General features: G+C 36.9%; 1 protein-coding gene across 4 annotated transcripts in view; it reads left to right on the top strand.

The window, feature by feature from the left end:
* Wasf3 (WASP family member 3) overlaps window positions 1–14629 on the top strand; it is a 132629-nt gene that overhangs the window by 102417 nt on the left and 15583 nt on the right. For all 4 annotated transcript variants that reach the window (XM_074043651.1, XM_020154338.2, XM_074043649.1 and 1 more), the window contains exons 4-6: window positions 8847–8981; window positions 11142–11295; window positions 14170–14287. In XM_074043651.1, the coding sequence (XP_073899752.1) occupies window positions 8847–8981; window positions 11142–11295; window positions 14170–14287 (407 nt within the window). The remainder of the gene's footprint in view (window positions 1–8846; window positions 8982–11141; window positions 11296–14169; window positions 14288–14629) is intronic.

Here is a 14629-nt window from a genome sequence, read left to right as displayed (position 1 = left end):
CAATCTCACAATCCATAATTGGAGATTATAATAAAAACTCCCCAGCAACTGAAAGAACATGTAAACCAAAATATCTCAGAATATAGAAGGCTTGAACAATACTACCAACCAATTTGACTTAATTGAAAATTCCCAAACTGTAGAATTTTTATTTACTATGAACATTCAACAAGATGAAACATATGCTAGGCCATGAAAAAACAAATTTGAAAAGATTAATTTACAGAATGTGATGATAATGCGATAATAATTATAATCTTTTTAGCTAATTCTCAAGTATTAGAAAATCAAGCAATATCTTTAAATATTCCTTGAGTCAAAGAATTCAAAGGGAAATTAGAAACTATTTCAGGGTGGTAATGAACACAAATACTAGTGTATTTGTGGGGTTTAGTTACAGGAGTGCTTAGAGGGAAATTTGTAGGTTCAAGTTTGTAGGCTCAAAATCATGAGCACATTCCTCAAGTGAGCCCTTAGTGTTGCTCAGCAATGCTACCATAATTTCTTTGTTAATTAGTGTTTGTGCTCTTGGAGTGCCTACTTCATATCTTCTCTCTCCACCTTGCACTTCCATTCTGACTGTGCTACTTATTTCATTGGTAAAAATAAGAGCAATCAGGATTCTGCCTTCCTCATCTCTTTTCCCCATTAAAATTTTGTCCTGTCTGCTCTTTTGAAATTCTCCTTGTCAGCATTACCAGTGACTTCCATGATGCTGATGCCAGTGTTCAGTCTTAAATCTTTTTACTTGATCTGTTAGTCTCTGAGTCAAATGAAATCATTGATAGCCTCCTCTTTTGGACCACCTCATGGGTTTTTTCTGCCTCACAAGCTATGCTTTATTAGCCTTCTATGATGACCCTCCCGTCCTCTCTATGTTGGAATGCTCTAGGGCTTTGTCATGGCAACTCTTCTCTACCTGTTCCATTCACTAGGTGAACTGATCTGGTCCCATGATTTGAACTATCATGCTGATGACTTCCCAATTTATACCTTCAGCTCTGACATCTACCTAGACTTCAAACTCATACAGACAACCGCCCACTCCTTAGCTTCACTTGGGTTTCTAATAGGCACCTAGAATTGAATTTATGATCCTTTTCCTCTCCCCCGCCTTGCCCCCAGGTCTGTCTTATCAAATGGAAACTGTATTTTTGCAGTTACTTTTGGTTTGTTACTTCTTTCTCTGATACCAGATATCTGATCCAATAGCTAATGAAGTCAGTCATCTTCAAAATATGTATATACTTGCCAGTTCTCCTGCTGCCAGTATTTTAGTCTAAGGCACTATTGCCTCTCACCTGCTGAACAGGAGCCTCCCAGTTATCTCCCTGCTGCCACTCCCAAAAGGGAAGGGAATTTGTTTCTCTATCCTACCACTCCTGGGTTTCATCCACATTGGCTTGCTGGATGTTACTCAGGCACACTAAGCACATTTCTGTCTTCTCCCTGGACAGTTCTTCCCCTGGATATTGATATGGAAGCTTCCTCACTTTAGTCAGTTGATACACCTTATCAGAGGGGCCTTTGATGACCACTTGAGCACCACTCACTTCCAGCCACCCTCTGTCTCCTTCTATCTGAATAGCACCTGTTATCATTGACATGTTGTCTCTGTTTTTGTCTGTTTCCTCCACCTCATGAGACTTTGGCTGTGTTCACTGCTGTGTTTCTTCAAGTAACAGAGACAGAGCCTCAGTGCATGCTTAATCAATGTTTGCTGGACAGCTGAGTGTGCTTAAGAATCAGTATCTGTTATATTAGTTACCATAAAATACTTACAACATGCATGAAAAAAAGTTCACTGTAGGTAATTATGGCTAACATTTTGTTCTGGGGGTTTTCCAAATCTTCTACCATGAGCATGTTTTATGACATGTTTATAATTAGAATATTAATGGTAGATGCCTTTGATTGGACTTTGGGCCATTTTTCCTATCATTTATTTACCTTCCTTTGTTTTGTATTTTTCTTACTATAAGCATGAATTGCTTTCATTGTGGAGAAAATAAGGCTTTAAAAAGGAGGAAAAAAACCCTTAGAGAACAGTAATTATAACTTATTCTATGGAATTCAGTAGCAACTATGGATTATTATAGGTACTGTAATAATTTCTTTTTAAACTATTTTTAAATGATTTCAAACTTACAAAAAGGTCAAAACAATACAAAGAATTTTCATAAACTTTTACTCAGATTGCCTAGATATTTACTACTACATTTTTTCTTTTTCTCATACTTTTCTTCCTTCACTCTCCCCACTATATATGCATTATATAAGCATATAGGTATTACATATGCATATCTGTATAATAATTCTCTCCTTTTCTTTTCCTTTATTCTAAAATAGTTCATTAGTCTTTCTTTACCTTTTATGACCTTGGAAATTTTTTTTCTTTTATTATTCATATGTGCATAAAAGACTTGGGTCATTTCTCCCTCCTGCCCCCACCCCCTCCCTTACCACCCACTCTGCCCCCTCCCTCTCCCCCCCACCCCCTCAATACCCAGCAGAAACTATTTTGCCCTTATTTCTAATTTTGTTGTAGAGAGAGTATAAGCAATAATAGGAAGGAGCAAGAGTTTTTGCTGGTTGAGATAAGGATAGCAATACAGGGAGTTGACTCACATTAATTTCCTGTGTGTGTGTGTGTGTGTGTGTGTGTGTGTGTGTGTGTGTGTTACCTTCTAGGTTAATTCTTTTTGATCTCACCTTTTCTCTAGTTCCTGGTTCCCTTTTCCTATTGGCCTCAGTTGCTTTTAAGGTATCTGCTTTAGTTTCTCTGCGTTAAGGGCAACAAATGCTAGCTAGTTTTTTAGGTGTCTTACCTATCCTCACCCCTCCCTTGTGTGCTATCGCTTTTATCATGTGCTCAAAGTCCAATCCCCTTGTTGTATTTGTCCTTGATCTAATGTCCACATATGAGGGAGAACATGCGATTTTTGGTCTTTTGGGCCAGGCTAACCTCACTCAGAATGATGTTCTCCAATTCCATCCATTTACCAGCGAATGATAACATTTCATTCTTCTTCATGGCTGCATAAAATTCCATTGTGTATAGATACCACATTTTCTTAATCCATTCGTCAGTGCTGGGGCATCTTGGCTGTTTCCATAACTTGGCTATTGTGAATAGTGCCGCAATAAACATGGGTGTGCAGGTGCCTCTGGAGTAACGTGAGTCACAGTCTTTTGGGTATATCCCCAAGAGTGGTATTGCTGGATCAAATGGTAGATCAATGTTTAGCTTTTTAAGTAGCTTCCAAATTTTTTTCCAGAGTGGTTGTACTAGTTTACATTCCCACCAACAGTGTAAGAGGGTTCCTTTTTCCCTGCATCCTCGCCAACACCTGTTGGTGGTGGTGTTGCTGATGATGGCTATTCTAACAGGGATGAGGTGGAATCTTAGTGTGGTTTTAATTTGCATTTCCTTTATTGCTAGAGATGGTGAGCATTTTTTCATGTGTTTTCTGGCCATTTGAATTTCTTCTTTTGAGAAAGTTCTGTTTAGTTCACGTGCCCATTTCTTTATTGGTTCATTAGTTTTGGGAGAATTTAGTTTTTTAAGTTCCCTATATATTCTGGTTATCAGTCCTTTGTCTGATGTGTAGCTGGCAAATATTTTCTCCCACTCTGTGGGTGTTCTCTTCAGTTTAGAGACCATTTCTTCTGACGAACAGAAGCTTTTTAGCTTTATGAGGTCCCACTTATCTATGCTATCTCTTAGTTGCTGTGCTGCTGGGGTTTCGTTGAGAAAGTTCTTACCTATACCTACTAACTCCAGAGTATTTCCTACTCTTTCCTGTATCAACTTTAGAGTTTGTATGACCTTGGAATTTTTAAAGGGAATCAGTGATTTCTTTTGCAGAATGTGACTTGGTGTTGATTTCCTAACATCTCCCCATGATTTGATGTGGGATATTAACAGAAATATTCCAGTTGATGCTCTGTCCTCCTCAGGAATCACACATAGCCACTTGTTCCATAACAGATGGCAGTTACTTCCTCTAGGTATTACTATAGGTTTCTCTAATGTGGGGTTTGCCCCCATGTAATTACTAAGTATCTTATGGGATAACACTTTGAAATTGTACATGTTCTATTTCCCATAGCACTTCAACAAACCACTAGTCTCGATATCTATTGCTTCTTCTTGCCTGAAACACTTAGCTGTGGGTATTGCAGTGGTGATTTTAGTCATAATTTCTTCAGCCTTAATTAGTTAGCATTCTGATTTGTAAGTGCTTTCATTTCTTTCTCTTACTTATTCATGAATTAATTCATTAGATCAGTATGAAGTGATGGATTATTTAATTCTGTGGATTATAATCCATTGCCTGCATTTTTTTTTTTTTCATGCTCACATTTTCCCAGATTTGGCCAATGGGAACCCTTTCAGGCTGGTGCTTGAGTACCTTTTGACATACCCCATCAATCTCTGAACACACTCCTTTTTCTAGATCAGCAGTATATTCAGGGATCAGCTTGTATTTTTCTACCCTCAGTTCTGGTATTAGCCCAGTTTTTCCAAGGAAAAAGGAACTTGATTTTGACTAATGAATAGTAAAAATTTTGATAAACCATGATCTAGGTACTAGCCTTGTATGATAACAACTCATGTAATGCTTTGGTTGTTTCCAATAAATCTTACTTTTATGTTCAGTCAAAAACATATGCATAATTTTTATGTTTGGCAATTTGAAAGCATAATTCTCATCTGGTGTACTTGGAAATGAGTTCATATGGTACTAATAATCCAGAGTGGAACCTTCCTCTGTGATGAATGAATAAATTATACTTCCCTCCATGTGGTTCTTAATTCAATTCAGAATTATTTTCATTTAACTGTTTAAGGACTTGCCATTGAAAGAGTGAGTAGAATTCAGCTTTTCAAATATGTTGCTGTTTGCAAAACTGAAGACTATAATTGTAATACTTTATTCCTGTTCATCAGAAAGTATAGCTTCTTCCACTTCCTTCCTTTTAGTCGCTTGTCAGCCTTCAGCAGCTAGCAAAACATTAATTATGCAAGTCTTTAATTTTTGTGTCTCCTTATAAATTGAGAACTTTTAAGTGGAAATGTAGTATCAGTTGCATGCTTTTCAAACAGAGTTAAGAACTGATGGTAGAAGACATGCTATTTATCCTTTTCTGCTTCTGTACCATCTAGCAGAGAGTATAGAGTGTTGTTCTCAACAGTAATCACTATGCCTTGAGAATACTGCTATAACTTTGGCTTGCAAGAAACCAGTATACACTTCCAACTTCTTGGTGATGTATGCTCTCCTTATGAAGTAGTTTTATGCATAGCTAAAGGCGAAGGGATATGAGTTTTCCAGTTGCACTGGTGTGTGTGTGTTAGAAAAACAAAAACTAGTTTCATTTGACTGTATCACTGTATTGTAGATCAGAAATAAAGAATCAATAGACTCAAATATGACACACTTGGAATGTGGTACTTATCTACAAATTACCCAACATTTTCCAAATGGGTTTCATAAAACAGTAGTTCTGAAAAATGTTATTAGGTATTTGCAGGCCTGGTCCCTTTTGAGAGTGTTATACTAAATATTCTTACAGAATTCCCAGTACACATCAGCCTATTAAAATTTTGAGATACCTCAAGGCATAGAACCATGTTTAGTCTCTTTGGCTCAGCATTTTTCAAACTTCCTTAAATAGTGAGCATTTGTTGGTATTTACTTACTAGCAAGAAGACACTAGTCTAGACAGTCTGTTTTTGCTTAACAGATAGTTGTTGAGCACCAGTTCACAAGCAGTACAAAGTCAAAGGTTTATTTCCCACCCTCAGGGGCACGCTCAGGGTATTATGGGAACCCAGGGGACATTTATAAGCCCCAGTCTGTATCCTGAAAGGTTGGTTTGAGTTAGCCAGGTGATGACTCAGTTAATGTGTTTCTATTCATCCATTCCCAAATCTTTTCTGAGAAGCTGTTATAAACCAGGTGCTCCTTATCCTCTGGGGATTGCTAGAGCAGTGCACAGGACAGAAGATAATACTTGTCTTCATGGATCGTACATTTTAGTGGAGGGAGACAGACAAGAAACAAGGTAACATATGGTGTTACATGGTGATAAGTGCTGGAGAAAACTGCAGCAGTGAGAGAATGAGGGAAGGTGTGTGGTAAGGTGATAAGATTTAACTAGGGTTGCTAAAGACGGTCTCACTTTGCATGTGATGTTTGGGTATAGAGCCAGCTGTGGTAAGGATGCCAACAATGTGAGTTTCTGGGGCAGAAATTGTCCAGGCAGAAGAACAGAAAATGTAAATGCCTGGGGAAGAGGGGTAGGCCTGGCATGTCTGAGAAACAGTGAGGTGGCCAGTGTTGGGAGTAGGATGTGCAATGGACAAGATTATGGAAGATGAGGCCAGGATAGTAAGTGGAGCCAGGTTATAAGCCATTATGTGGCCTTTGGCTTTAATTCTGAGTGAAATGGCAAGGCATGAAAGGGACCTAAAAATACAGAGAACCAGAATCTGACTTTTGTTTTGACCAGATGACTGTGTTGTGTTATGGAGAATGACCTGAAGGGGGACATGTGTCCAGATAGACCTGGAATACCAATCACTTGGTACATAGGAAAGTCCAGGGAAAGGTGTCTGGATCAGGGTGGGGTTCAGGCAGGTAGTACAGAGTAAAAAGACTCTGTGATCTGTCCTGCAAAGATGAGTATAGGTCAGGGTTTGCTGGAGAGAAAGTGTGGATTGGGAGAAAATGGGGAGTCAAGGGTGACTTCTAAGGCTGTGGCATGGGCAACTGGGAAGATGGAGTTGTCATTTTTCAAGAAGGCAAGGTGATGAGAGGAACAGGTGTTGGAGGGGAAAGGAGGAATTCTGTTACTGACCATGATGCTTGAGTTGCTTACTAGACACCCACCTGATGTTGAGTAGTGTGCTATTTGAGTATAGAGTCAGGAAGAGGACTGCCTGAAACAGAAATGAGACACCTGTGCAGGGGGAGGGTTGGAAGCCAGTGGACTATATTGTATGCCCAAGTGAACGTTGACAGGTTGCATACTATTCTATTTATTCATACATCTATTGAGATACATGTGGGTTGTTTCCACCTCTTTGACATTATAAATAATGCTTCTGTGAACATGGGGGTGCAAATAACTCTTCAAGTCCTTGTTTTCACTTCCTTTGGATACATACTCAAAAATGAAATTCCTGGATCCAGTGATAATTTCATACTTAATATTTTAAGAAACTGGATATAGTGTTTGTATTTTGTGGCCATGGTAGTTCAGTGAGGTATATGATAAAAGAAGACTAAGTTTTTCTTTCATCTGTTTCTGTCACTCACTCTCACGACCAGCATGAGCAGGTCCCTTGACCTGACTGGGAGTGACTGGGAATTAGAAAAAAGACACATAGACAAACATAGAGAAAAGCTGGGGTCAGGTGGGTCCAACACTTCTGATGAGAGATGCCACAACGCCCTGTGCCTCCAAGTGCATTTATGGATACAGCATGTGTGGGTGGATACAGCATGTGTGGGAAAGTGGGGTGAAATGCTGGTTGAGTTCTCATGGGTCCAGTCACGTAGGCAATAGGAACAGCACAGCTGTGGTATGTTGCTATTTAATACAGACTATCCTGATTAGGTCAGCGTGTCCTGTTTTTCTTGCAAGCAGCCTTGCTGAACCTCGCCTCCCCTTGGCTGGGTCCGTGCCTGTCAGCCAAGAGGCCCTTGACAGGGCTGTGCTCATATCAAGATGTATTTCCACTGCCTCAGTCTCCCTCTTGCAAGGCAGCCTTGCTGAACCTTGTTCACTTCCTTCATGCCGGGGCCTTGAGAGGGCCATGCTCACGTCAAGGTTTCTTCTCAGTCTATTTAGTTACTGGTCTCCCACAACTTACCGAAGGATTTGTACAGATTACCTTTCTGATCCCCAGTTTAATCATCTTGAAAACACTCTCATGAGTGTTTCTCCTGCCCTTGTGGCGTTCCCAATCTCATGGATTCCAGCAACAAGTATTGAAACAAGTAACGAATGTATTATGTGACCTGCAAATCACCATTAAACTGTGAGTAGTATTCCACAGTGAAATTTTCTTTCAGGAATGTCCAGGTTCTCTTTCTCACTTGGGAAATAAATCAATAGAAAATGAAAATAAAAAGTGGTAGTTAGCTCTCTTAGAGAAGTTAAGACCTTGCACACTCTGGATTGGCAGTTATTAAATATTTATTGGATGAATAAAGAAATGCTGTTGAGACTTGTAATTACATTGAAAGATACCGATTCTTATTCTCCTGTTAAATTTTCAGAAATGTTGACTACATTTTAAGAAGAGTGCTAGTTATATCTACAACTCACAAGAATGTAAAAGTGAACCCTACAGAAAAATTTAATTCAAAGTACTGATTTTTAGAGAGTGCCAGAGTCAGCACTGTGTATCTAGATTTCCAAATATTAATTAGAGGATTTTAATGTCATTGGAAAGAGTCAGGTACAGTGTAAGATATTGAATGTTTTTGACTTGAATGAGGTAAAGCCCTAAATTTAAAGACCAACATGTTTTACTAAATTATCTTAAAGAATACAGAGAAAGTTTAATTGCATGCGAAATGAGAAATGTTTTTTTCTTCCAATAAAGTTGCGTTTAGTAGGAAACAAGTTGAGTAGCAGCTCATGCAGCAGTAAAGATTCTATACTGTCTGGAATATTTAAAGTTGTACAGGTCTTGACCGTGACACTTTATTTTTACACTCATTTGCATAAGACCCCTGTGTTGACAGTAATGAGCCCTGGTGTGGCTGTATGGAGGCGTGTCAGCAGCTCCTTAGCAGATGGCGTTTTCTCTTCCTTCTCTTCTACAGGCAAACATGCTGAGGACATATTTGGTGAGTTGTTTAATGAGGCTAACAACTTCTACATCAGAGCAAATTCTCTTCAAGACAGAATTGATCGCCTTGCTGTCAAAGTCACTCAGCTGGACTCCACAGTGGAAGAGGGTAGGTAATTGTGTGAAAGCAGTGAGATAGACATGGTTGTTGACAAGACAGTAGTAATTAATTGCAGTGTAATTAATGCTTTTTCCTTGGAGTAGTGTGCTGACATCTTGTCTTTTCCCAGAAGAGTATTGAGAGAAAACCTCACAACATTGGGTTAATTAGTGATGAAAAGATTCGTATCTTATCTACCTCATACGCCAAATTACAGATATAGTATTTGTTTTAAATCCTTCTCTACATGCATTCAGTACTAGAAGTCCAATTATAGGCTACTGGTAGTTATTTTAAAAATACTTTCTTACCTAAAAATCACAGAACCACTCCAAAGAGATAATACAACTAAGAGGGAGGTTCACAGATATATCATGTTGCAGAGAAGGCTTCAATCTGATATTTTAGTTAGGGTTGATGCCTGTGAATAATCTCAGTGAGTCTACCAATTAAAAAAGTTTCTTAACAAGCAGGCAGTTGGCTCAAGTGGTAGAGCACCTGCCTAGCAAACTTGAAGTATGGAGTTCAAACCCCATACATGGTGGGGAGGAGTTCATTAACCTTTGCAGAAATAGCATTTACTGAAAGCTTTTGAGCTAAATATTTTTAAATAATGTTAATATTGACAAGCATTGAATAAATTAATTTATAATCATTTTGATTACATTCCCTGAAATTACAGCAATTTCAACAAAATTTAAATCAATTGTTTTGAAATTTTCACTTGCAGTATCTTGAATAATCAGACTGGAAAAATCTAAAAAATTTACCACTTCATGTTTACCTTGAGAAAAATAATCAAGTTATAAGTAATCTTTATCTTTATATAATGTTAATTAGAATTTTTCCTGTTGTTTTCAAAAGAGAGCTCAGCATCTGATTTGTTTTTACTTAAGCCTATATAGTAATATAGATAAAAATAAGCTTTTATTTTTTTAAAAAAATAATTATCTATGGAATTCATCCTTCATCATTTAAAAAAAATAATGTTCATGTTCACATCCTTTTCAGAGGTCAGAAATAAGTCGGTGTTAATATTCATTATGAATGTGCCTATTGACTTTTCCAGCAATAAATAGGAAGCTAAAACATCTTTTAACCAGATTTTTTAAATTTATTTTTTAATTAAAAATAAAATTTAATAACTGACCCATTCAAGTATGGAATTCTTAGCATCTTGAAGTAACCATTCACTTTTCAAACTGGCATTACAAGTCATTTTTAATATTCCTCTTTCTTGGGGTTTTTGCTGTCTCTTAGAATTGAAATGCTTATAATAAACTTTATGCTGAAAAAGGTTATTAGTCTGTAGATTAAATTTTATGAGATTTTTACATGTATTTCATATCTTTAAAATCCCTCTCCAATCAAGATTTTATCTTAATTACTTTCCTTGGCATGGATGTTAGAGTAGAAGAGACTCTTGCCTGAAAGCTAGGAAGTCTGTGGCCTGTTTTGGGCTTGTCACTTTGCTGGAAGATCTTGGAAATGTCACTTAGCACACCTGAATCACAGCTTCAGTGGCCTAAAGTTTATGTGGAGGTCAAATGAGTAAAAAAATGAAATGTAAATGTTGTATAAACACAAGAAAGATGTATACCCAGCCCGGATTACCTGACTCCTTTCTGTAGCTTTGTTTTGTACATCATGCTACTTAATTTGTAGGACTATACATCTGTTGAGAAGGTTTACTGTCTTTTCTTAATGTCAGTGTTGGAAAACCTTAATATGTTACTTATATTTGTGCAAATTTTGCACAAGTGTTTTCCATAGGTTTTATACTTAAACTGGTATTAACTGTTTGAGTGGTGTTGCCACCCTGCCAGAATAACCAAATTTAAAAGTATTTACATGCCTACTATATTCATAACTATATTCCTTTCTAAGAAGTGCTATTTAAATAAACAGTGATGCTCTACTATGAGGTTCAATGAAATAATTATACTGCTACAGCAGAAGAAAAGCCATAATTTGACATCATTTCATAGAGAAAACTGTTATTTCTAAGGGAGAAGGAATGTACATTCTATTTAGGCATCATTTTAAATGAATAATAAAAACCATTATTTGGTTATTCCAGGAGATGTTTATAATTGCAAATCAAATGATACTTATTTCTAAATAAAATATTTCTGTGTAACTCAACTTAGGGAACTTTTCTCTAAATAGTGTCACTACAGGATATCAACATGAAAAAAGCTTTCAAAAGTTCCACCATCCAAGACCAGCAGGTGGTTTCAAAGAACAGCATTCCCAATCCTGTTGCTGACATTTACAACCAGAGTGATAAACCACCACCTCTGGACATCCTAACACCTTACAGGTATGGCTCCAGTGTCTCCAGAGCCTTCTCCGTGGAGGTTGAGGGAGAGCTAGAGCTGGAAATGTGATACATTGGACAGTAATACCCTTGATGCTCAATTTTGTCAAAAAAGAATTTTTTAAACTTTGAAAACAATAATTGCAGAATTATACCCAATGGCATTAGTTACTGGTACTGAAGTATTAAAAGTTTTGGTCATTTCAAGATACAGATACATTTACCAGGAGAAGTGTGAACTCTAATTTTGGCTCATACTTTGGTGGAGGCGGGCACATTACATAACAGTATGATGTGTAGTGGATCCTTACAGTCAAAGTTAGTTTGAAAGGAATGGCACAGTTCATTTACGAAACAGCAAAACACTTGCCTCAGCACTTTGGTACCATGGAGACATTTGTTATTTAATTCAGAAAAATGTGTGCTGCAGCACTAAGGGTTATTAAGAGTGAAAATAGTTACTAAAATTAACCTTCTGTTACCTTTAAAATGATAGGACACATTTTCAGAACCAAACTCTATGGAAAAGAATAGAAAATAAATAGTGCAAGAAATTAATATGAAGAGGCAACCTTTTGTCAAACACCTCTCCTGCCTCCTGTCACAACGCTTTCTTCCCATACCCCTTTCCCATCTCCCTTTCACATACTGTCTCCTTGTCTCCCATGGCAGACTTTGTCCCTCTGCCCTTCCTTGACCTTCTTTGTGTTACACACTCCCCATCGTGGAGCCCACTCCTCTAGTATCTGCTGGACACAGGTGGTGGTGGCCAGTGGCCCTTACTCCCCAAGGGTCAGCACTGCAGCTGATGTTCCCAGGAAGACTGGAAAATTCAGGGAGTTCTTTGCCTCTGTGACTGCTACAGTGACTCGTAGCTACCCTTTATTGCAGCTTTGCCAGTAAAGGGCAGTTCAAACTGTGACCCTTGCTTTTTGCCAGACAGAGAATCTCTCAAACAAATCTGAGAGCCCACCTGGAAACTGATGGGAGATGAACAACATGCCTCAACTGCCTTTTTATGGAGGTTACAAAGTGCACATTTAAAACATTAATGATATGCATGGATAGAAGACCATAATACTAGTTTTTAACTCGTGGCTGCTTTTGTTGGATGAGCATTTTCCCAGAGCAGTTTGTTTTACTTACCACTAGTAGCCTCAGTATACTAGTATAGCATGAGGGCTTGCTTATTAAAATCCTCTACCTGATGTTACTAAAAAAGCTCACTAAAAATTCCATATTAAAGAAAAAGACCCAGAAAACCCAGTGAGCCACCTATGTTTGATTAATCAAGATCATGATTATTTGTGGTGATAAAAAATTTTAATCATGTGAAAAATGATTTGACTTTTATATATATATTAAATGTATATATTCAGTCTTATGAAAAATAAAGCACATTTTTAAAATGTGTTTAAGAATAGCAGTGCTAGTCCAAGTCTATTTTTCAATTGTACAACAATGGTTGGGGTACATAAAACATTAACTTTTGCATTTGAACTTAAATATGACACTGTTACCAAAGCTGAAAAGCTAAGTAGTTAAATGCTATAAACATAGGATATATCTGTTTATATCCTATGCCAGAAATAAACCTTCTATTACTTTAGTGAGTTTGTGCCTTTATTAGAATATTAACTTCATTTTTAAGACTAAGATTGTGTATTTTGTACAGTTTAAACTTTTCAGCAGGGTCCTAACTCAGTTTTTCTATACTTTTTCTTACAGTCAAGGCCCTAGTTTCTTGAGAAAACACATTTTCTTTTTTTCTCAATAATAGCAAGCAGATTACTTGCAAATCTGGAAACTAGGGGAAAAAAAAGGATGTTAAATACTTTAAGGTTAAACTATGTAGTGAGTTGCTCTGGTTTGTTGATTTTCAGACACAGTTAACTACAATGTTCACCACAAGAGTGGGCCTTAGTATTTAATGAGTTCTACAGGAGGTGATGTGGCAGGAGCTTTAAAGATGGAGCTTCAGATTTTTTGTTTGTTTTGTTTTGTTTTTTGCCTCCTGGGTTAGCTTTTTATTATTGTTTGGTTATAAACTCTTTTGCTATATGTACTTATTTCACTGATTTTGCTTCTTTCTGTGTGCCTTAAATGACCTACTGCAATACTAACATACAGTAGATCTCTTAAAGGTGGTCCCAGGCCACAAGCTTCTTTAAACATTGGTATTGGTAGAATAGTGTTTACTATGCATCATGATTGTTTTGAGCATTACTATTGATTTTTTTTATATCTTTGTATTCATAGTGCCTGTGTCATTATCAGTTATATGATAAACAAGTAATTTATATAAGGACTTGAAATATTCTTTAGACCACAGTAACTGTAGCAGTATTTGAAACTGAAATAGTCACAAGTGGATGAAGGTTCTTTGAAATACACAGCTCATCATTTTGTTTGCTGATCACATCTATACCCATGAACATTTTGTTTCCTTCTCTCCTAATTGAATTTATAATTGTTGAAAAAGGGACAGTACATTTACATAGTTTTTATCATATTTATTGAAGCTCCAGAGTAGAAGAAGATGCTTTTGTTCTAAGAATCCATCCATCTCTATTTAGCCCCTTGTTGGAATAAGCAAAGAATTTCCTTAAATAATTGAGCTGTTAAAATTTGCTGTTTATAAGCTATAGTGTAACTTTTGCAGAGGAATTTCATATACTTAATTCTGAGTTTTCAAATGTACTTTAACCTAATTATTGTAGAACTGGTTGCTGTTCATGCATGTTTCCACATTTTTCAAATAGGAAAATTTAGAAACTAATATATAAGATGCCACATGTAGATTTTGTAATCCCATGAGTTAAAATTGAAGTATCTAACAATCTTTTTTCCTCTGACTTGTAAAACATTGATTCACAGAGATGATAAGAAGGATGGGCTGAAGTTCTATACTGATCCTTCCTATTTCTTTGACCTCTGGAAAGAAAAAATGCTACAGGACACAGAAGATAAAAGGAAAGAGAAGCGGCGTCAAAAGGTAAATAATTCCATTTATGGGAAAATGCACATTAGTGGGCATAAAGGATTCTTATTTGGAAATAAACCAGTAAGTTCTTTGTTCAAATGATTGAGGTGTTAGATGTAGTGCTAAAACTGTTTTTTAGAGGTTACACTTTTCACCTGAAGTTTCTGACCATTCACACTAACACTGTGTAATACTATTTTTCAATAATTAGCATCTGATTTGTTCTCTAATACTTGTTAACCTTAACAAAATTAGTAGCCAAAATTTCAGTTTTGTTTGTAATCATGTCTTACAACTTCTCTCCTCCTCCCTCAAATTTTCATCAAGCAGTCAACATTCAATATCAGAAATTAG

Source organism: Castor canadensis, chromosome 10 (assembly GCF_047511655.1).
Source record: "Castor canadensis chromosome 10, mCasCan1.hap1v2, whole genome shotgun sequence".
Classification (NCBI taxonomy): Eukaryota; Metazoa; Chordata; class Mammalia; order Rodentia; family Castoridae; genus Castor; species Castor canadensis.
The sequence above is the reverse complement of the archived record's forward strand: the minus strand, read 5'-3'. Positions and strand labels throughout refer to the sequence as shown.